The sequence below is a fragment of the Lichenostomus cassidix genome, chromosome 2 (assembly GCF_008360975.1).
Source record: "Lichenostomus cassidix isolate B80296 chromosome 2, HeHo_3.0, whole genome shotgun sequence".
Lineage (NCBI taxonomy): Eukaryota > Metazoa > Chordata > Aves > Passeriformes > Meliphagidae > Lichenostomus > Lichenostomus cassidix.
The window spans coordinates 61099393-61123084 of NC_139482.1; the positions used below are offsets into that span (position 1 = coordinate 61099393).

General features: G+C 45.7%; 1 protein-coding gene across 1 annotated transcript in view; it reads left to right on the forward strand.

Moving 5' to 3' along the window:
* Positions 1–21834, forward strand: part of KCNG2 (potassium voltage-gated channel modifier subfamily G member 2) — a 64748-nt gene extending 42914 nt beyond the window's left edge. Inside the window, exon 3 of the mRNA XM_085051723.1 lies at positions 19431–21834. Coding sequence (XP_084907849.1) covers positions 19431–20225 — 795 coding nt within the window. The 3' untranslated portion in view covers positions 20226–21834. The remainder of the gene's footprint in view (positions 1–19430) is intronic.
* The last annotated feature ends 1858 nt before the right edge of the window (positions 21835–23692 follow it).

The following is a 23692-nucleotide window of genomic DNA, read 5'->3' on the forward strand; positions in this document are numbered from 1 at the left end:
ATTTGTATTCAGTTTCCCATTCACATGTCCTTGGGATGTGGGACTCAGAGCACTGCAGAACTCTATTTTAACTAAAAGTAAGGTGTTTCTTCTTTTTTTTTTCCCTTTCATAAGCCTAAAGTAGGTTTTCTCCTCAGATAGTACTTAAATCAAAATTATAACATACACTCCAAATTACAAGCTTTGAGTGCATCCTTCATTCACAGCTTCAGTTATCAGCAATAAGCAAAAGTTTGCTTTCTTCTTGTAGTTCTCAGCTGGCCTCATTTAGTTCCATCACCTGTTCTGTGTAGTCCTGCCCTTAGATTGTGAAAGCTTTGGGACAGAATGTTTTAAACACAGTGTCTATGGCCATCATAACAACATAATAACTCAAGTCTGAGTTATCCTAGTGTGGTCTCCCAACTGCTTTCTGATGGTCAGAGACATATGCTATGCAAGCTGTTTTTCAGACAGCTCAGGTTTGTCTGAAAGAGTGGGAAATTATGAGGTTTGGTTTTGGTAAGTGATGTTGCTTCTGTGTGTCACACAGACAGCGTTAAAATCACAGAGCAGCCAAGAATCTGTGCAGTGCTAAATCTAAACCTTAAATGTCAAGTTCTGTGGGGCTTTTTGAGTGATGTGCATCTTTTATCTGACTCCCATGGAATTTATAAGTGTGAGACCAATGGCAAAATGTTCTTTGCAAATATCAAGAAGTGGTGATCATATCCTCTGATCATTTTCCTGGGAACTGTCTGTGAACCATCTGAATGATACTGTCCCTAATGTAAAAGGAGACATTTATTTATTTATTTATTTTTGCTTTGTGAATCTGAGTGTAAATACCTCCTTTCCTGGCTGTCCAAATCCAGCTGTTATAGGAAGCATATATCAGTATCACTTTATTTGGCCAAGTTCAGGATTGCTGTATTCACACACTGAGACACATTGGGTACTGGGAGACCCCAGCATCGCTGTTGCACAGCTCACTGCCATCTGCACCATCTCTGCTCACCACTGCCCAGGACCCCAGCTGCCTGCAAAACCCCTGGTCTAAGAGCACAAAATGTGCCAGCTTTGCCAGCTCTTTAAAGAGAAGCTCCTTCCCCTTTGCAAGGCTGCCTTAAGCTGCTAATTAATAGAAAATGTTGGAAGGAATGATAGGTTGTTCTTGGTATTGGTTGTGTGGACAGAGTGCTGGATAACAACTGGCTGCATTTAGTCATTACTACATTTGGAGGGTTCTCACCATTTCTTCTCCTTGGCTTGCTTGCTCCTCTTGGGAAAAAAAGAAACTGCTTTCTGCAGTCCTCCCACCCCTGAACAAAAACAAAAATCCAGCCTTCCTCCTTCATTGAAGCTCTCTAAACTTTAGCAGGCATACATAGTTGTTCCATCATGGCAGCTGCTTCAACAGAAGATAAAGGAACCATGGTCCCAGTAAGAAAATCATTCTCTGTTGTATCAGGAGGATTAGCAGGAATGTTGTATTTTCTTTCACTAAGAAATGCTGTATTTCTTTCACTAAGAGCTCTACCCTTAGATTGGGAGTGGGGACACAGCACTGTGTAACAGCTTTTCACTGAGTCCTTTAGTGATCATGCAGACCTTCTGCTCAAAATTCCCCCTCTCAGCAAAGCCACCACCTGAGCTGTCCATGCCTGGCTCTTCCCAACATTGGGTCTCACTGCAGCACCTTTTATTGGGTTGCTTTTCCCAAGTAAAGAGAGAAATCCTTATGGGTCAAGGAGCTTACCTGGAAGCTTTTGAGGACAGTTTACAGTATAGACTTTGGAAGCCACCTGAGACTCTCTGCAGTGTTTTAGGCTTAGAAGTTAAAAAATGGGCAGGGCTTCTCTGCACTGTGTGGGAACATGGAAGAGTTGACTAAGATAGAATTAATTTTGACTTAATAACTTTATTCTGTGCCAATGAACTCTTTCAGTCTGCAGGATATCTTCTCATTAATAAACAGCAAGCTTGGGTCTTCCTTTAAATATTATATAAATATGCTGCAATGTAACATTAGTGATAAATAATTAAACAGCTAAAACTGTTTCATAAAAGCATTGGTAACTTTGTCACATTGTTAACTGGTTTATATTTGGAGCAGTGTGGCTCACCCAGCAAAATATGGACCATGTTTAATTTCTTTTAATATCTCTCTGGTTCTACCGCCATAACTATCTATACCTATACCTATCGGTGGGTTTATTCTCCACACTTCCATGTAAATCATCCAGGGAGTCTCTGAAGCAATCTGATGATAATAGTTGCTTGGCTTCCAGATATGTTTGTAAAATTACTACAGCTACTCATCAGAGCCTAATATCCTGGGGGTACAGCACAGTTCCTGTATTCCATAGATCGCTCCACTTCCTTTTGTGAGAGAGCTTGGGCTCTGTGGGCTTATTGAGTACTGTCCCAGTGTTCTGAAAGAGAGAACTCTTTCATTTATTTGAAATGAAAATATCATCTGGAAATTTCATTTCAGAGCTCCAGGATATGTTGCTATCAATTCTGGGGGTTTGGAATGAAAGAAAGCAGGCAGATTTACATTTGGCTAGACCTCATATAGCTAGGCTGAGGTAATGAGCTGATTCATGTGTACGGCACTTAGAAGAATTGCATTAAATCATTCAGCATTATTAATGCTTACATTTCATTGCCTAGAGTGTGGCAATGGAGATGAAATATAAGAGTTTTTGAAATTGGGGGATTTTGCACTGTCCATGGAGACATTTAGATTCAAGACAAATTGAGTTAGAAGAGTGGTATACAAATGAAGAAAAAAAAGGTTGTAAGATTTTTTGCAATTTTTTTTTAACAAAGGCTTGAGAAAGGACCAGGAGGAAACTGTAAAGCTGTTGGATTTTCTAAAGGTAAGCATGATATTAGTTCCAAGTAAAAACATCAAAAAGATGATACTGAGTACATTCAGTCACATTTTTGAAGACACCAGCATATTTAATTCTAGTCTGTGTGGAACACCACTCATTATTCAAACTTAGCATAATTTTTTTTAGGTTATACAGTTTTCAGAAGAAAAGAACTTCTGATGTAGGTACTTCTGTAAGACATTTGAATTAGTGCCACGCAACATCCTTCCTTAATAAAAAGGCATTTTTTAAAAATTAACTTTCTTATTGTTTAAAAACTTTCTCTCAGGTCTCATAGTAGCCGAAAACCAAAAAAAGACATTGTGCGAGACTTGAGATACAGTGTCCAGATTGATATCCATTTGGCAGGCAAATTGAAAAAAAAAGTCTAAAAAATTGTTTAAAATCTGAAAGTTCTGCTTTATAATGAGACACTAGAAGTGAGTGAAAACCATAATAAGAGAACTTCTGTGAGCAGCAGTGAACTGAAATAACTGAAAGCTGCAGTTGGACAAACTCATGCTCTGAATTAAAGTGTGTTACAGTGTGGGTAATTAACAATGGAAACCATTTATCTAGACGTGCTTGTGGGCATCCCACAGAGTTTTAAAATACATTCTGTCAGTCCTTCTAAACATTACAACTCAGCTCGGTTGAAGCCATGCATATGATTCATGAGCCACTTGGCAAGGTCCTCTGCTCCGCAGGGGATGAGCTCAAGAGCCTCTTCTGACCTTCAGGGTGGTGAGCCATTGCCATCCTGTCCCTGACTCGCTGGTGCTGGAGGTGCCAACAAAAGGATGCTGTATATCTTCTTGCTGTCTGGGACTTCCTTGGCCCTCATGAATATTGAGATCTGAAGGCATCAGTAAGATGGAATGAGAAGTGCCAGTTCATAATTGTGATTAAAGGCAAGGGCAGCCAGAAAAAGCTCAGAAGCCTGGAAGCTCTCTGAAGAGTGAGATGGCATGATTCTGGTCCCATGAAGGCAGCATCCTAACCCGGGTGTCTTGTCCAGCACTGAGTGTGTTTGCAGGGAGTGCCACAGGGGCTGGGACACGCTACCGGTGGAGCTTAGCCACAGCCAGAAGAGGCTGTTGACCAGGACATGTGCCCGCCCACCCCTCTGGTCATTCACTCACTCTGTCCTCACCCTTCCGTAAGTCACACACACAAACGCTCCCTTTCCCTCTGCCCCAGCTCATTTCCTGAGCCTGGATTCAAATAGTTTCGAAATACAGAGTGTAGTGTGAAGGTCCCAGCCATCCAGTAGATCCTGAGCTGTGTTGGGAACTTGGCACATGCTACACGGGGTAGAGATGATGACAAGAGAAATTGCAGCACTCTCCCGCAAAGTCGCTGCACTCACTGACTGAGCAGATGCTGCAGATTTTCCCTCAATCTGCAGCTCATTGCCTTCATACACAGTAGAAATGTTGGGTATTTTAAGGTAAGTTCTTGTATGCTGCACTGCTGTCACAGAAAGTACTGTTTTTAATATTGCCTCGAGCAGAAAGAAAGAATGTGAAAGCATGCATGGTTTCGCCATGGTCACATCCACTGGGTAAAAATCATCACAACTTAGAGCCTTTCCATTCAAGGGCACTGTGGGAGCTCACTGCCAGCTGTGCCTGAGCTGCTACCAGCAGGAAAGCAAATTTTCCCACAGGCAACACAGGCAAATCCTTCCCTTGCTCTCAGATAAGAGAATAAAGGGAAACTGGGGGGGAGGAGGGGCGGCGAGATACAGATTTGGAAAAAAATGTGAAAGGAAAACAGTAAGCTTGACTCTGTCCTCCTTTACTCCAAGGGAAAAAAAAAGCCAAAACCAAAAAACCAGACACCCCCAGATCTTATAGCAGGTTACAGAGTTGCAGGACCAGTAAAATTAATATGGGTCAGTAAAACAGAGGTGAGTGGCAGGCAGGAAGAGAAGTGTTTCAAAAACTGCTTGAAAGAAGGGAGAAACAGGAAAATAAGAGAAAAAATGCACTTTAAAATGTTATTAAGAATCAGTTCTTTTAATATGATTAGCAAGTGAGAGAGAGAGGGAGAGCAAGTCTGAGATTCATTTTTAGTGTGAGGCAAGCTTGAGGAGAAGGAGAAAATGGAGAGAGTATCTAGACAGTGTATATCTGCAGATACCTATGAGCACAGCCAGGTGCCACCACATCATCTTTTCCCAGGTATTGGGTAGGTGTGAAAGTGTTGGCAATGCCACTGCTTTGTCACACACCCCGGTCTCTCTTGGGCTGGTCCTTTCAGAGGAGCTGGTCCCATTCCGTGGGCGAATTGCTCGAACTGCACCCAAGTGCTGTTGGCAAGAATCCAGCCCTGCTCTGGTTCTGCAGATTTATGCTGGTTTGGTTTAAGGGAGATAGCCCTCATCTTTATTTCTGTAATCCTGCCCTGTCTGTGAGGAGCAGGTGTGCTGCAAGTTACATTGCTCAAGCTTTTCCAGGTGACAACTGAGTCTGTCTTGTTTTTAGAACACTAGGATAAAAAATACAATCCTTCAGAAATCATGTTAAGTTGCAATGTAACAGGGTTTCTTCTTCACGTGAAAGCTCAGCATCAGGCATTTGGTTAGATTTACAGATACTGGAGTTTTTTTTTAAAGCATTGTAAAGTTCTAATGCGTCTATCAGAGCTAGAAAAGAGTGGGGCTGAGGAGGAAGATTTCTAGTTCATGTAAAATCAGGGGAAGAGGGCAACACTTGTGAGCAAGGATGCTTCTGGTGCTTTATTATTCTTTTGGGGTTATTTTTACTTTCAATTTCAGTGAAAAAATGGGCAAAACCGAAGTAAAACATTCTGGAAATCTCGAAATAGAAAATTCCAAGGTAATTTTAGTCAGAAATACTAAGAACATCTGTGTTTCTAAATTGAAGCTGCACTTTGGAGAACACCTTGTCTTGGTGAAATTATCGTTCTTTTTCCTGCCTTACTGCCTCTGTTGGTGGCAGTGACTGTCATAAAGGAACCCTCTGTGCTGAGCTGCCTCCTGAGGCCAGGCTGGGCAGGTTGTGCCTGGTCCAAGCACGGCAGGCTGTGCAGGAATTGTGGGCATACCTGGACCCCTGTGTCACCCGTGGGTGTTTCCCGCAGAGGGGTCAGCTGCAGGGTAAAGACAAGCAAGCCATATGGGCTGTAGTCTGTGAAGTCCTGCCTCAAATGCCATGGGAGTGGATGAGTTTCAAATACAATACCTTGTTCTGCAGGACATGTGTCTTCCTGTGTAGCTATTTGTCTTCAGACAATTTCCCAATGGCACTGAGTAGTTGTAAAATTGCCAAAGCAGACCCCAGGTACAGAAGTAGTGTTTTGACTAAGAATATTTGTTGATGCAAATGGCAGTAAGCCTATTCTTGTACATAGAGATTGTGATTCTCTAAATATTAGTAATAGCCTGCTTATGCAGGCTTACATTCATGCACAGACAAAAGCTGTGCACCAGCCAGGTGGGGATCTCATCCCGAGGGCCAATTCCAGCAGCACCAAGAGATCATTTCCTTTGCCAGCTGAACCTTATGGGCAGCTAGGACTTGGAGGGGTCCTCTGAGGTGAGTGCAGACCCCTGTTGCCATGGGAATTTCATCGCACCACCAGCCATAGAAACTGAGAAGCTTCATCTTAAAAGGTCTCTGGATCTTCCCTGTTCTTGCATGGGGTCTTTTTTGGAACCTCACATGTCTTCTAAAGTCCAGGTTCTGAAATCTGGTGTGGCTATTTCTTCTCTGGCCAACATTGTCGTGTCAATTAGCGATGGCTTCCCTTTGCAGGGAAAAAGGTGTCAGTTAAATAGGTCTCAAAACTCAGCATTTATGGCAGAGAAACCTGAGGCCTAATTACGGCATCTAATTTTGGTTGTGCAGTTTGGGCTGAGATGGTCCAAAGCAGTAGCTGCCTGTGGATTGGGCAGAGTAACTCAAGGAAACACAGCTGGTTCCCTCTGCAGCTTCCTGGATCAGGAGTGCCATCCGTGTCTGCTGTCTCTTTAGTGTGCAAGGGTAGTCATAGGTAAAGTCCTCATGCGTGTGGTCTTCTCTTCCTTCTCATTGACTCCCAGACCCTTTTCCAAGCTTTCCACAAACACAGCCATCTGGCTTCACAGTCACAGGTCAGAGGAGCAATTTGAGACAGAAATGAAAGGCACATGCAGGTATCTCAGTATAACCCCTTGGCTGCGTGATTGCAAGCGAACAGCACAGCATGCAAATGCCACAATGATTAGACTCTGGCTGGGTATTTTAGCACACCCTGCAGTTACCTTCTAGCAGTTGCCATAGTCTTTTGGCATCTCACTTGTTCCTGTTGGTGTTCCATGTTTATTTGCAGCTTCACTGGCAGGATAAAAATGGTGTCTGAGAGGTTTTGAGAAGTGGTGATTTGAAGCTGTGCTGTCTCAGGATCAAGGGAAATCCAGAGAGGTAAGCAGGGGTAGCTCCTGCCCATCTCCTTTGCCCTTTCTCCTCAACAGACACAAGTTGTGCAGGAGCTGTCTTGTGTCCATAACGGGGCTGCAGAAAGTTAGCAACACCCCTTACTTCGGAAGGCCCTGGTTACCTTTGCTGGCAGCTGGGCTGAAGATGAAGCACGAACTAAGCTCGAGTTACGGATGAAAGTGCAAATAGCAAGAAGCAGAGGACTCTTTCATGGCCTTTAGTGACGTTAAAAACAGAAACTGGTACTTTGACTTCACAGCCAGGCAGCTTAGAGGACAGGCTGCGCAGTTATCTGAATCATCTTTGTTCGGGAGCACAAGGAAATATTCGGAACAGGCTGACTGCAAGTTCAGCCTGACCCCAGCGTTAAGGGCAGAAGTATTGAGCTGCAATCAGCGTGTCTGTGGGTGGCCAGAGCTAGTGGAGCGTGCCTGTGCCCCAGGGCAGGGTGGGATGCTGCCCTGCCAAGGTAGGTCACATCGCAGGAGTTGTGCACTCATCCCTGCTGTGAAAATTATCTGGATGTTTTCACCAGAAAATCACTTTTCATCAGAAAATTGCCTTTCATCAGAAAGTGCCAGCATGAGCAATATCTTTGAGTTTCATTGGTGAGGCATGTTTCTGGGAATATTGCTCTTTTGCTGGAATTTTTCTCAGGGAAGGCTTCTTCATTTTACAGTAACAGGAGAGGGCAAATGACCCAGAACCTGATGTTCCAGGCACTCCCACACACTGGGACAGAGCCAGGTGCAAGCTTCCACCCTGCTCTCATAGCAGTAGGAGCTGGGTCTGTCCCAAGCCCAGCAAAGGCTCCAAGTGTTGGGCTGCTGAATAATTGGCAGTGGAGGAGTGTCTGTCCTGAGTCACCCTGCAGATGTCCATTGAAACACGCAGCTCAGCCTCCCACCCAAATCCGAGGGAAACACCCGAAGCCTCTGGACTGGGAACTGTGGGCAGATTTACCAGCAGCCTCAGGGACTTTGTCTGCAGGTCCCTTAGCACAGATCTCTGATGCATCATAATTTCAAGTTCCACATTGTTGTTAAAAAGATTTTGATCTGATATGTGCAGAGAAACACTTGAAATGTGTGACCCGAATGGTTCAAGTAACAAGGGACAAGTGGACGTGAACAAAAATACCATTTTAGAAATGTCACTATTTTCAATCTTATGTAAGTACTTTTATATGCAGTGCCTCTCAGATTGGGTTTTTTTTTCCTTAACATATAGATTTGACAGGGAGGGAAATCTTCACTATAGCGTCAAAGTGGGCAGCATTGAAACTTCTTCCTTGAAAGTGCTGTGGAGCTGCTGACCTTACAAAAAAGCACATGGAAAGCAACACAGGAACTGGGGCAGTTAGAGGTGACGTGGCTTTTGACATCTTCTAATGCAGAGGGATTAGAAGATGGCGTCAAAGCCTGCGAGAATCTAAGGAAGAGTCACAATTTCTTCCCAGGAGACCAGAGGACAAAGGCAGGGCCAAGAAGTCACACAACACACCGTGGAGAATTTTTCTGAGGTTCACTGTGGGGAAGTACAAGTGAAATGGACCCTGCAAGCCAAACCGAAATGTTTCTGAAAAACATCTGCAACTTTTAGACAGGCCATACAGAACAATGGATACAGGTGGGTTTGAACTCCAGTGATGCTGGTTTTTTTCTTTTTGTAATTTTCCTTTTGCCAAAGGAATTTTTGGCTAAGAAAACTTTTCTCCAGAAGAAAGATGTTGTGGTTGGATTTTTGACAGCAAATTTCCATAGATCCTAATGAAGGGGACTCACTTTAATTTGACTGTACAGAATTACTCACTGACACCTTTCTTACTTTCTTTTCTTGTGCCCTATGTTGACATTAGTATGTAGCCCCAAAATCCTGTGCAAGTGCGGATTTTTCCCTACTCAAGTAATTTCTTCCGAAAAAAAAAAAACCAACTCTATTCACTGTTTGAAAGAAACAAATGTACACAGATAAATAAATATACCTTGTGAAAAACAACTGTTTTCCCTGTGGCTCATCAATCTAAATATGGAAAAGTAATGATAAAAATGTATCCACTGTATTACAAGGTGAAGAAATCCAGTTCATTGATATGAGAGCTGGCTGTTTTAAAAAGTAAAAAGCAGTGTGTAGTTGTTAATGGACATGTTTATGGCCACAAGTTGGTATAGCTTGATAATTTTTGAGAACATACATATTTGATGAAGACCTATTTTGGGCAGGATGCCCCATTCTGTTAGGACTTGTTTTTCTTATGTTCCAATGGCTGATTAATTCCTGATTTATTTTTTTTTTCTATTTGTGTGTGTGCCTTTCTGAGAATTTTTGCTTTGTTTTCTTGAACGGAAAAAAACTCAAAAGCGTAAGCAGAGTTACCGCATCCAGTTGGACTGGAATACATAGTTAGAAGTCCTAAAAAGAGAAAAATTGCCTTTTTTTTTTTTCCCCCAATTAACCAGTGCTGTAGTCAAGTAGGAAGAAACCTGCAAGGAAAAGCAGCTGCAGGTGAAAAAACAAACAGCTAAGAGCATGAAATACATTTTTGCTGTTGCTGTTTTTGATATCATGTGAGGAAAATAATAGGTCACACCTAGATGACATTGAAACATGGTCCAAGGGACAAGAAGACATTTCATTAGTGGAAAAAAGAAACCTCTAGTAGGTTGATTGATACACAGATCTGTTTTCTAAAAGCCTCTTCAGACCCTCTTTCTCTCTCAGGACAGCCTTTGGACAGAATTATGGTTTCAGATTATGGTGCAGATTACGATAAGTTAATAAGGATACTGAGCAGTTCCAGCACTTTGCTGGAGATAATTATGCATTAGCTGGAAGGGGGGATTGTTTCATTGTGTTGAAATCAACTCTGTGTAGCAGAGCATTATCACTCCACTCTACTGAAAGTTGTCGTAATAGTTGTCAGCTGTGGAGAGTGGGAAGAATGGAGAAAAACCAGGGCCCAGCATTGGCTCTGGATGGAGGAGATTCATCTCCTCATTATCTTGATGGGCAAAGATGCAGCTTGATTCTGCTGCATTGAATTATCCAAGCTCCAGATTCCACCAAGCTTCTTGAGCTTGGCTTAACAAAGGTTGCCAGGCTGCTCCCGCACTTGCATTTGGGATGATGCAGGAAGATTGAAGACATAAATAGCAATGCTTTAGTTCTGTGAACCTACACAGGATAAGCCTGTCAGAGTGTGGGAAAGTAGAGTCTTCAGACAGTCATATTCACTGGTAGCCCATTAGTGAGGAACAGTTTTAAGCCCTGTTTGCTCTTATACCAAAACGCATACACAGAAGCACCTTGGAGAGTGTTCTCTCCATATGCAGCTGATAGAAAGTGCTGGGGGAATTAGGTGCCAAATTAGCTATTAACCACCTTGTAGTGACTTAGTAGGGCTATTTCAAGGCCAAATTCTCCATAAGCTTCATGGACTTGCCTAAAACTTTTAGTGGCACGAAAATTCTATACATGTACATCAGAATCCAGAGCCAGATAGGTCTCTTAAGGCAATATATGTCCAAGGTTCCATAGATGGTGGTCCAAGTAATGGTGCACCAGTCAGAGAAAGCAATTTTGCACATTCGATTATTTACCTTATTGCTGATGCTTTGCTCAAGCCATAGCTAGTGTTCTCTGCGTTGTCATCTAACACTCAACCTGATCCTTTTGAGCACCTGCAAGGAGAGGATGAAGATCTGCAAATCACCTGCAGCCTCTGCCCTTAGGTGTGAGAACAAGCATGTCCTGATGAGAGATTCCTGGGCAGCAGAGCTCTGGGACACTGTTGGTCTGATGGCTGGTTTCTGGGTCATAAGGAGAGAAGTTACAGTGCGACAGGCAGAGTCCTTCCACTGATTTTGGGAGCTTTGTCTCTGGCTCACAGAGCCAGATTTGTGCGGTGGTGTGAAAGCATCTTGATTCTGTATTTGATAGGAGAGCCTGACAGCTTAATTATACTGTGATAGGAGCAAAGTTCTGAGAAACAAAATTGTATGTGTTACGATTGTGACAAAAATACTTGCTTAAGACCAAATTAGTTTGGTGAGGCAGATATAAATTAAGCTCCTTCTAGTGTTCACACCTATCAAAATTAGGAAGTTAAAAGACAGTCTATCTGAGCTACGATACTGGTAAAATAAGACTTATCATTCTTCCCTGCAATATGCTTAAAATCTTGACAGTAATTTCAGTGGGACAAGTAGTTTTTCTCGTCATATCAGCATGACCCCCTGGGAAACAGTAGGAGGTACATCATATGCCAGTTGAAAGTGGAATACAAAACAAAAATCCATAAACACAATGCATTACAACTTTTTTACTGTGGTTACTACAAGGACCATAAATGCTGGCTCTGAGGATTCCTTTTCACATCTGTTTTTCCTGTTGACATCTCTTTAGTTACTGTCTCAATCTCTTGTTACGTGTAAGATGTGCAGGGTGTCTCAGCATTTTGGTTATCATATTGAAGTAACTCAAGGCTTTGTATTCAATGTGATGACACTGCTCTCACTGCTGGCAGTGCAATAGCCCTTGAAATGTATCCAGTCCCTCCACAGCATTTTGGGGAAGGCTGCAGTTAGCAAAGAGGGCAAAAGCCTCATCACTCTTTTGCTGCTTTCTTTCCCAGCAGGGGAAAAGCCTCTGCACTTCAAGAGGGATAAAGTTAGGATGTGGTGCTGTGCAGTAAAAGTTTTCTTGGTTCTTTGTAGCGAAAGACACCTGTGCTTGAGCATGTGGGCAGAATTGTTAATAGACATGGCAGTTCCAGTGGAGAAATGACGACCAGCTTGACACAGCCTCGCTGCTCTCAGCTGGTGCTTTATTGCTATAATTTGGCATAGGCAAGTAAAGTAAGGTTGGACATTGGGACCTAATACCTGTTACATCCAGTGGGAGTCACATACCCTACTAGCATGGATGGACTCCTTACAAGAGTTTTCACAAACTGTTCAACCTGGCACACTGATTATACACTTCCCTGCAGTAAATATACACTTGCCTTCCACACAAAGCCCCCAGAGCATTCACACTTTTATGGGAGCATTTACAGAGGAAACAGCACTAGCCCTATAATTGTCTACATCAAAATCTGTTTCTTTAGAGCAGTTGTTTATTATTCAGCTGGAGGTACCAACAGTGATGTAGCAGAGAATTGCCATGGCATTAACAACCGAAGAGTGGCCATCACCAGCATTATTGTTTATTGCTTTTCCAATGCACTGAGGCTGACTTATTTACAAGCATCATAACCAAAGAGCCAGAGTTCTCTTTATTTGCCACCAAGTGAGCCTGCAGGGAAGAGCATTGGTCCCAGTGTCTCAGAAAGCTTGGGGAAGGCATTGTGGTCACTAGTTGTTTCAGGTGAGGTAACTAAAAGCACTTATCTCTCCATACCCCACTCTATCATGTGGTGCTTTTTCTTTTAGAAATGCCTACATTTATCAGTACTTTATATAAGCTTTTCACTGTAGGGGTTGTGTGTTAATAAATGTTCACTGGAATATAAAATGTGTACTGTATTTAATGAATAATAGATCATACATATCTGCAGGCATATCACTTTAAATGCTGTAGGTGTTTAGGAGCCATTAGTAAGCAATTTGTTATTGATCAGGAAGGGAAGGAAGGATCACACATTTATTACAATCCATGAATCCAATATTAATCCTTTTTAAAATGTGTTAAAGTCTTGGTTAGTAGCAAAGTGTGGGCCACTGGCTGTGGCTAGCACAGGTCTTTCTCACGAGAACTTCTTCTGTGTTTTATAAACAAAGATAAAGTTTGGATGTTATTAAAACAGTGTCTCAAGATTTGGACAAGTTCAGGCCTGGCCAATCAGGCCTAGGGGGAGGTTTCTGACTCACCAATCTGGGTGACCTCTGAAAAGCCTGTATAGGTGTGTTGGTTTGAAAACAAACCAGTGGGAGATCACCACAAGTCCAGATTGAAATTAAAAATAAGTGAAATAATACAAGGAAAAGCACTGACAAAGTCAGATACAACCTAACACCCTGTTAGGGTGGTAGTAGCAGTCCAACTGAAGTAGTCCAGTTGAAGCGGTGATCCTGTGAAGGTCTGGTCTCCAGCTGAAGGTCCAGTGGTAGCTCTTGTCCTCTGGGAACCCAGTAGACAGGGCTAGCTCAGGCAGTTCCAAGGCCAGGTTATATCCACGTGGGAACACCTGGCTCCTCCCTCCTGGGCAGAGCATCCCACAATGGGATGAGGTAAGTCCATGAGTCACACGGTGGGTCCCTGATGGCCCATTGCCTGTCATCCGGAGTGGGTCATTAGCAGGTGATAGCAGCTAACGGCCCACAGCTGGTGGTAATAGAATACTTAACTACATCTATATTGCAACCTAGGACATTATCCACCCCTTATTCTATTACCATCTACAGAATTCTCACTTAAGATAAGGTCTCCTTGTGGTACACAACGGGTTTCCCCATCTGCCTGCATCACCCACCAAGTATAACCAGGTCCTTGGGCAAAAACAACCCCCCGGATGGGCTTGCCTTTGCCTGAGGTGGGACTAATCCAAACAGTCTTTCCTAAAAAACCTCTTATATGTACCACAGGGACTTTATCTCCATCCACTATGTGCAAAGGCTTGGACTGGGCAGGACCGGCTCGATTGATAGAACCTCTTGTGTTAACCATCCAGGTGGCCTTTGCCAAGTTCAGTTCCCAATTTTTGAAGGTTCCTCCGCCAAGTGCCTTCAAAGTTGTCTTAAGTAGTCCATTGCACTGTTCAACTCTCCCGGCAGCTGGTGCATGATAGGGGATATGGTATATCCATTCAATTCCATGTTCTCTAGCCCAGGTGCTTATGATGCCATTCTTGAAATGGGTTCCATTGTCAGACTCGATTCTCTCAGGGGTACCATGTCTCCACAGGACTTGCTTTTCCAGACCCAAGATGGTGTTCCGGGCAGTAGCATGAGGCACAGGGTAGGTCTCTAACCATCCTCTGGTTGCTTCCACCATGGTCAATACGTAGCGCTTTCCTTGGCAGGTTTGGGGAAGTGTGATGTAGTCAACTTGCCATACTTCCCCATACCTGTACTTTGACCATCGTCCCCCATACCACAGAGGCTTCACCCGCTTGACCTGTTTGACTGCAGCGCAAGTCTCACAGCTGTGAATGACCTGTGAGATGTTGTCCATGGTCAAGTCCACCCCTCAGTCACGAGCCCACCTGTATGTCGCATCTCTCCCTTGATGACCAGAGGCATCATGGGCCCAACGAGCTAGAAATAACTCTCCTTTCTGCTGCCAGTCCAGATCCACCTGTGACACTTTCACCTTGGCAGCTCAGTCCACCTGCTCGTTGTTACGATGCTCTTCATTAGCCCGACTCTTAGGTACATGTGCATCCACGTGTCGAACTTTCACAGTCAGCTTTTCTGCCCGGGTGGCAATGTCCTGCCAAATCTCAGCGGCCCAGATGGGTTTTCCTCTGCGCTGCCAGTTAGCCTTTCTCCAGCGATCTAACCATCCCCACAGTGCATTGGCTACCATCCAGGAGTCAGTGTAGAGATAGAGCCTTGGCCATTTCTCTCATTCAGCAATATCCAAAGCCAGTTGGATGGCTTTAAGCTCTGCGACCTGACTCGATCCACCTTGTCCCTCGGTAGCCTGTACAGCTTGTCGTGTGGGGCTCCATACTGCAGCTTTCCATTTCCGATCTGCGCCTACAATTCGGCAGGAACCATCGGTGAAGAGGGCATAGCGTCTTTCACTCTCCGGCAGTTCGTTATATGGGGGTACTTCCTCAGCACGTGCTACTTGCTCCTCTGCTTCTTCTGAAGATAATTTAAAAGTCTCACCTTCAGGCCAGTTTGTTATAATTTCCAGAATCCCAGGGCGATTTGGGTTTCCAATACGGGCGCGCTGTGTGATGAGGGCAATCCATTTGCTCCACGTGGCATCGGTGGCATGGTGGGTAGAGGGAACCCTTCCCTTGAACATCCACCCCAGCACTGGCAGTCAGGGTGCAAGGAGAAGTTGTGTTTCTGTGCCGATCACCTCTGAGGCGGCTTGGACTCCTTCGTAAGCTGCCAAGATTTCTTTCTCAGTGGGAGTGTAGTTGACTTCAGACCCTCTGTAACTTCGACTCCAGAATCCCAGTGGTCGACCTCGGGTCTCACCGGGCACCTTCTGCCAAAGGCTCCAGGACAGACCATGGCTCCCAGCTGCAGAGTAAAGCACATTCTTTACCTCTGGTCCTGTCCTGACTGGGCCAAGGGCTACCGCATGAGCAATCTCCTGTTTGATCTGGGTGAAGGCTTGCTGCTGTTCAGGGCCCCAGTGGAAATCGTTCTTCTTGTGGGTTATGAGGTAGAGAGGACTCACGATCTGGCTGTACTCAGGGATGTGCATTCTCCAAAAGCCTATAGCGCCTAGGAAGGCTTGTGTCTCCTTCTTGTTGGTTGGTGGAGACATCGCGGTGATCTTATTGATGACCTCAGAAGGAATCTGACGCCGTCCATCTTGCCAGTTTACTCCCAGGAACTGGATCTCTCGGGCAGGTCCCTTGACTTTACTCTTCTTGATGGCGAAACCGGCTTCCAGGAGAATTCTGATGATTTTCTCTCCTTTCCCAAATACTTCCGTTGCTGTGTCCCCCCACACAATGATGTCATCAATATACTGCAAATGTTCTGGAGCCTCAACCTTTTCCAGAGCAGCCTGGATCAGTCCATGGCAGATGGTGGGACTGTGCTTCCACCCCTGGGGCAGTCGGTTCCACGTGTACTGCACACCTCTCCAGGTGAAAGCAAACTGAGGCCTGCACTCTGCTGCCAGAGGAATGGAGAAAAAGGCATTGGCAATGTCGATGGTCGCATACCACTTTGCTGCCTTGGATTCCAGCTCGTACTGAAGTTCTAACATGTCCGGTACAGCAGCACTCAGTGGTGGTGTGACTTCATTCAGGCCACGGTAATCCACCGTCAGTCTCCATTCTTCACTGGACTTACGTACTGGCCATATAGGGCTGTTAAAGCGTGAGTGAGCCTTGCTGACCACCCCTTGGCTCTCCAGATCCCGAATCATCTTATGGATGGGGGCCACAGAGTCTCTGTCAGTGCGGTATTGCCGGCGGTGCACTGTTGCTGTAGCGATTGGTACCTGCTGTTCTTCAATTCTCAGTAGTCCTACAGCAGATGGGTTGTCTGAGAGACCAGGCAGGGTATTCAGTTGTCTTATGTCTTCTGTCTCTACGGCTGCTATCCCAAAAGCCCAGCGATGTCCCTTCAAGTCCTTGAAATATCCACTCCTGAGATAGTCTATGCCGAGGATGCATGGGGCGTCTGGACCGGTCACAATGGGGTGTTTCTGCCACTCGTTCCCAGTTAAACTCACTTCAGCTTCCAGTACAGTCAGCTGCTGGGATCCTCCTGTCACCCCAGAAATAGAAATGGATTCGGTCCCCACATACCTGGATGGCATCAGGGTGCACTGAGCGCCGGTGTCAACCAAAGCCGTGTATCTTTGTGGGTCAGACGTGCCAGGCCATCGGATCCACACAGTCCAATAGATCCGATTATCCCTTTCCTCTACCTGGCTAGAGGCACGGCTCCTCTAATCCTGTTTTTGGTGCACGATGTTCTTCTCCTGTAAATGTGTTCCTGACGTCCCTTCAAGAGGATCAGTCATATTATCATTTCCATTCTGTCTGGGGTTCTGTCCACAAGAGACTGGGGCAGTGTTGTACCTAGATGAGCCTCCTGAAGTGGATGTTTCTCTTTTCAGTTCACGTACCCGGGCTGCTAAGGAGGAGGTGGGTTTCCTATCCCACTTTCTCATGTCTTCCCCGTGCTCCTGCAGGAAAAACCAGAGGTCACGTCGTGGAGTTTGTCTTCTTTCCTTGGCTGGGGGACGTCTGCTCCTGATGGCAGAGACTCGGGTTGGTTTCGGTGTGGCATGGAAAATTCCTTCTTTGAGCTCTTTCCTTAGTTTCTGATTCTCTTCAATCAAGCTCCGGACTTGCTCGGCCAGGTTTGTTTCCACCGATGAGACCTGGGTGCGTAGTGGAGCGGTGACAGTGACCTCGTAAATTCTCAGTTTGTTTGCTAACACACCCACCTGGTCTTTGCCTTCCCTCCACTGCAGTGTTGCCAGGTAACGAGAGTATATCTCTGGTCCGAGCCGCGCGAATCTTAGCCACATTTGTGAAGTGCACTGGACATTATCTGGGCTCTTGGGGAATCTCTCGTTGTCCGAGAAAATGATTTCTAGCACGGCCAATTCCCTCAGGCATCGGATACCTTGTTCTATTGTGTTCCATTTTCTTTGGTGCATCTGGAGGTCTTCTTTGCAGAGGTATCTGTCCCGTACACTCGCCAGCAATCGCTGCCAGAGGCTGAGAGTTTCCTGGGTTCTCCCAATCCCCTGGTCAATAACCACATCCTGGGACAGGGATCCCAGTTGCCTGGCCTCACTTCCGTCCAGAATGGTGTCGTTAGCTGCAGCGTCCCAGATGCGGAGCAGCCAGGTCAGGATGGATTCGTTCGCCTGCCGGGTGAATTCCCTCCGTAGGTCACGCAGCTCCCCCAGGGATAGAGAGCGAGTGATGATCTCTGGTTCTGTCTCTTCTGCTTGGTGAGATGGTCCTGCCTCATCCTCATCAGTCGCTATGCGGACTGATTTGCTCTTGGATTTCTTTTTCTGGACGGGGGCAACTGCTACGGGCTTCGGCTGTTCTGATTTGCTTTGTTTCTCCTCCTCAAGAAGACAAAATATTTTTCTGATCTTCAGCATGAGGTACACAGTGCCGGTCGCAGAGAAAAAGGAAAACAGAACTGACAGGAAGATTATGCCATCCTTAGCATCCAGAGAGAACTCCATATTGTCAAAGACGGCTGTGCCTGACCTGAAATGCTGGAAGAAACCGCTCTCTCCTCCTAGCCCCAGAGGGTGGGTGCGATTGCTGAGGAGGTCCCAGACAAAGCAGCTCAGGTTAGGCCAGGCAGACAAAGTCGAGTATATATAATGAATGGTGTTCATCGCCTCACAGGTAACCATGCCATAGGCATAATAAACCAATAGAGCAATTCTCATGCCATTCCCTGGTTGCAACAGGAGCAATACGACGGGCAGATAGTATCCCATTTGAGGAAAAATATAGAGAGCGAGATACAGTACCCATATAGATAAGCTGAGCATCATGGTGATAGGATTTCTGAGTTTCCCCAGGTCGTGCCCCACGTTGGGTGCCAAAATATGTGTTGGTTTGAAAACAAACCAGTGGGAGATCACAAGTCCAGATTGAAATTAAAAATAAGTGAAATAATACAAGGAAAAGCACTGACAAAGTCAGATACAGCCTAACACCCTGTTAGGGTGGTAGTAGCAGTCCAACTGAAGTAGTCCAGTTGAAGCGGTGATCCTGTGAAGGTCTAGTCTCCAGCTGAAGATCCAGTGGTAGCTCTGGTCCTCTGGGAACCCAGTAGACAGGGCTAGCTCAGGCAGTTCCAAGGCCAGGTTATATCCAGGTGGGAACACCTGGCTCCTCCCTCCTCGGCAGAGCATCTCACAATGGGATGAGATAAGTCCATGAGTCACACGGTGGGTCCCTGATGGCCCATTGCCTGTCATGCGGGGTGGGTCATTAGCAGCTGGTAACAGCTAACGGATGGCCCATTGCCTGTCATCCCGGAGTGGGTCATTAGCAGGTGATAGCAGCTAATGGCTCACAGCTGGTGGTAATAGAATACTTAACTACATCTATATTGCAACCTAGGACAATAGGTTAGATTCAAAATAATAAACCTCTCTTTTCTATGCTATGCTGAGAATCCGGGTTTTTCTTCTCTGCTAGCGGCTCAACAGCGACAACTGGCTTTTTAGCTGTGGGCTCTGTGCAACAGCTGATGAGATCCCACCAAGTTGTTGGCAGCTTTGGGACACTCCAGAGCATTGTTGACCTGTCCTGCAGCTAAATGTGTAGCCTCTGGTTTTAGTACCTCTCACCAGCCATGATTTTACTTTGCTACATCGCACTTGGTATCAATTTTACGTGGTGCTTTCTTTTAAGAACTGACACTTTCTTTGTTTTACTCCCTGGCTAAATCTCTTCCCCCTTTGATGTGTTTCCTGCTCCTCTTCTCCCCAGGGTGAATGCTCACGAAAGTGCTATGACATCTTTGTGCTGGAGACGGTGTGCGTGGCATGGTTTTCCTTTGAGTTCCTGCTGCGATCCATCCAGGCAGAAAACAAGTGCGCTTTCCTGAAAACCCCACTCAACATCATCGACATCCTGGCCATTCTGCCTTTCTACATCTCTCTGATTGTGGATGTGGTTTCCACAAAAAACAGCAGCAAGCCCAGCGGGGGAGCTGGGAACAAGTACCTGGAGCGAGTGGGGCTGGTGCTGCGCTTCCTGCGGGCGCTCCGCATCCTGTATGTGATGAGGCTGGCGCGGCACTCGCTGGGGCTGCAGACGCTGGGGCTCACCGTACGCCGCTGCACCCGCGAGTTTGGGCTGCTCCTGCTCTTCCTCTGCGTCGCCATGGCCCTCTTCTCACCGCTGGTGTACTTGGCTGAGAGTGAACTGGGAGCCAAGCAAGAGTTCACCAGCGTCCCCACCAGTTACTGGTGGGCTGTGATCTCCATGACAACTGTTGGCTACGGGGACATGGTGCCTCGTAGCATCCCTGGACAGGTGGTAGCCCTGAGCAGTATCTTGAGTGGAATTTTGCTGATGGCTTTCCCGGTCACATCCATCTTTCATACCTTTTCCCGTTCCTACAGTGAGCTGAAGGAGCAGCAGCAGCGAGTGGCCAGCAGGCAGGTGCGCCAGTGGCAAGAGAACACTGAGCTCCCGGGTGGTGACAGTACAAGGGGGCTCAGTGCCACATACCCGCCAGGTGGTGCTGGGCGGGAGGGTCTGCCTTTGGTGGATCAGTAAGCCAAGAGTAGTTCTTGACCCTGAACAGCTGAGAACATATATTGGCAGCACAAGAAGCAGTGGACAAGGGATGTCAGTTCTGCAGGAAGAACCCCAAGAACTGCATAAATGAGGGGCAGACACACATATGGTTGTCTCTAAAGACCAATTTCTGATCTAAGAGACCTCTGAGAAGTACCCCCAGAAACTCTGCCAAGTACAGCTCTGCTCCATTGCTTTTCTTAGGGCTTTTCTATTGAGCAAGTATTTTTGGGTACGCCCAAGGAGCAGCCATTGAACATAGCCAGCCAGCAGAATGTAATGTGAAGCACAGCCTGTGCCAGAGTGCCATGTGGCAGAGCAACCAGCATGCCACCTCCTCCCTGCCCTGCTCGATGGCACTCCTGTGTGAGGGGCTGAGCTAGAGGCTCACCTTGCTGCAAGTCCCCACAGCATGTTTGTTTTGGCAGCCCCTCCAGGAACACAAGGAACACAAACCTCAGACGAGCCAAGGGGTGAGGGCAAGAGAAGAGCAGAAGCATCCCTTCAGCTTTACCAGGGGCTTGGTTTTGTCTTCTATGGATAAAGAAGCGCAGCTGGAGGTGCCAGCTCTGCATTGTGTGTGAGCACAGTTTGCATTATTTAGTAGAGATGCATATTTACCATCCTAAGCTTTGAATCTTAGCCCCATGACGGAAATATACGTACAAAAAAGTCTTTCTGACTGTGGTACTGAATGTTAACTTGGTTTTTTTCCTTTGCTAACAGTCAAATATAACAAATACCATTACCAATTATGATGTTTCTCCACTTTCCGTTAACTATTTCCATCTCTCATGTATCAAGATATGTATTTAACAGGCAACTGAACCAACCTGAACTACACGCAGCCCAAGAAGGGGAGGGTGATGTTAAACCAGCAGTGACTCCCAGCTCCCCATAGTCTTCCTCAGTGGTGGTGGCACTGACTGCTTTCATGTGCAGACAGGAGCAGAGAAGTAATCCAAACCCAGTGAAGCCAGCAAGACACCTTCAGTGGCCTCTGGCCTCGAGTTGCAGTGCAGCTGCTGTTCTCTGCATTAGGAAGTAGCCTTTTGGTTTTGCCCTCCTACTGAGAAAAAGACAATCCTGTCATTATAGTGTTCTGGCTCTTCTTCCTAGTTCTCAAAGGATTTAAGTCAATTTAAAGGGAAAATGAATCATATGGTGGCATCTGCATGTTTTTTTATTGATGCCAGCCCCATACATGAGCTTTCCAGCCCCCACCCTCGAGGAGCTGTGTAGCTGGTCCAAGTCAGGATGCTGTGTGGGTCTTTCAGTGCTCCTATAGGTGGGATGTAATTAGGGAATGGAGGGAGAGGGAACCCAACAGTCTCTTGTACCTACACCTCTATTTGTACTAAAGCCATGCAGTCTCACCCTCTATATTCTCCTCCTGCTAGGAACGGAACAAAACCTGATGTATTGAAGATGGGATTTATCTGGTCTGTTGTTTGGGGTTTTTTGTCTCAGCCTATCTTGTAAAACCAACCGTACATTAGCAAACACTCATATTAAGCCATTCCTTATAGGAATGAAGCAAGGGAAATAGAAAGGTTACACTCTTATTTTAATAAAAGTTAAAAGCTTTGTTGCTGACTGTGTCTGGTGATTTGGGCGTGGCGGGTGGTGTTTCACCGTGCTGATGTGAAGTAACTCCTGCTGCTGAGCACTGCAGGAGATGGAGGCAGCAAAACTGAGCCCCCCTACTCTGCAGGATGCACCTGGGTCTGCAGAGCCCTGGCTGTACTGAACTGAAAGCAAACCAAACACAGGTGCTCACACCAGGGCTCTGCCCATCCTTCACAGCCCAGCAGCATTGGAAATACATCCACTCCTTGTGCCGGAGAGGAGGGCCAAGGGCTGGTGGCTGGTGCCTGGGCTGACTCAGACTCTGGCAAAGCAATGTCAGCACTGGGTTGCTGTGACCCATTAAAGATTTTAATTTTATTGTTTTTTTATTCCTGATCCAGGCATTTCTTTCATTAAGGTTTATTAAAGTCTGACATCAGGGATGCAGCTTTGCAGCCGGCTGATTGCAAACCATCAAGGGAGCAGTAGCAGGGGGAGAGTGTGGTGTAGTGCTGAGGGCCAGCACTGCATTTTCTGGTGGCATTCAGATGCTCAGTCTTCAGATGACACCCAACAGACTCACCAGGTGAACTCACAAGTTCACTCCTCATGATGCTTTTGTTCACGCACACTCTTATAAATTAGGTCTCAAAAAGCCAATCAGAGACGTGGATCTAATTAAAGAATTTATTAATTAAAAAGCAAGCAGATATCAGCCAAACAGCGCTGGGCGGGCTGGGCGAGTCTCCTGCTGCACCCACGGCACCGCGCCCAATAGTTACAAGTAACCATCTTTTATAGTCCTTTGCATTCTCCTCCCTTTGTGTCCCCTTGTGGGCTTTGATTGGCGTCTCTTTGTGAGTCTTGATTGGCCGCTGAGTCGTCTAGGCTGGTGTGCTCTGCATTGCGGTTGTTGCTGGGCATAGTCCTCACTGTGGGGTTGCGCAGGCTCCTGGTGGGGGCTGTGCCAAGGCTAGGCTGCCTTGTGGCTGCCTCGTGGGGGGTTGTGCAAGGCTACTTACAAGCATAACAGCTTGGTTTAAAACAGAAACTATCTTTATAAAAGCAGAACTTAACAAAAGTAGAGAACTGCCTTAGAGAGGATTAGAACTTATTATCTTTCTTAAACGATTTGTGAACTACACCACCTGTGACTTATCACACACACCAGCTGTGTTTTATGCTCCAATGTCAATGAAGTGACCACTGCTAGTGTGCATGGAGGGTGCAGAATGCATCTCCTCAAGATGGTGAAGCCCACAAACTGTCAGCACCCTTACCTTACTACTAGAAAAGCCACGCTGGAGTAGACATCTTCGAAGAATGAAGAGTTTCATGCTTGCAGTGCTAGCAAATAACCATGAATCAATGCTGCTTTTGGCCTTGCAGCATGAAAAAACAGCACTGGGACAGCAAACTGCAGCTCAGCAGCTGTGTGGAAAAACAGAGTGATGACACACACCATATTATTGCTGTTCTCCATCAAGTTGCTATTGTTTTACAATGGCAAGTTCTTTGTATTTTTCAAAAGGCACATAATTAATTCTAGCATGCACAGAGTTTTAATAAAGTGACAAAACCCACTCATTATGTCTCCTCGTCAAAGCCTGGCTTTTAATAAAGTTTCATTTCATCTATTGGGATGACAGATGAGGAAACAAATATAAACCAGGAACCTTTTAAACAAATTATTTTTGGAAGCTGTATAAAGTTGTGATGCACAATTGCCAGACATAAAAGATACTCAGAGGAGAATGAGTTTCACCCAGGGCAGCTGTTGTTATGGGTAATGCTTATTACTTTTGATGAGCTGCTGGAGAATGTTGGTTTTGTTGTGTATGGTGGATGGTTTTCTTTGACATAGGTCACAGATGATT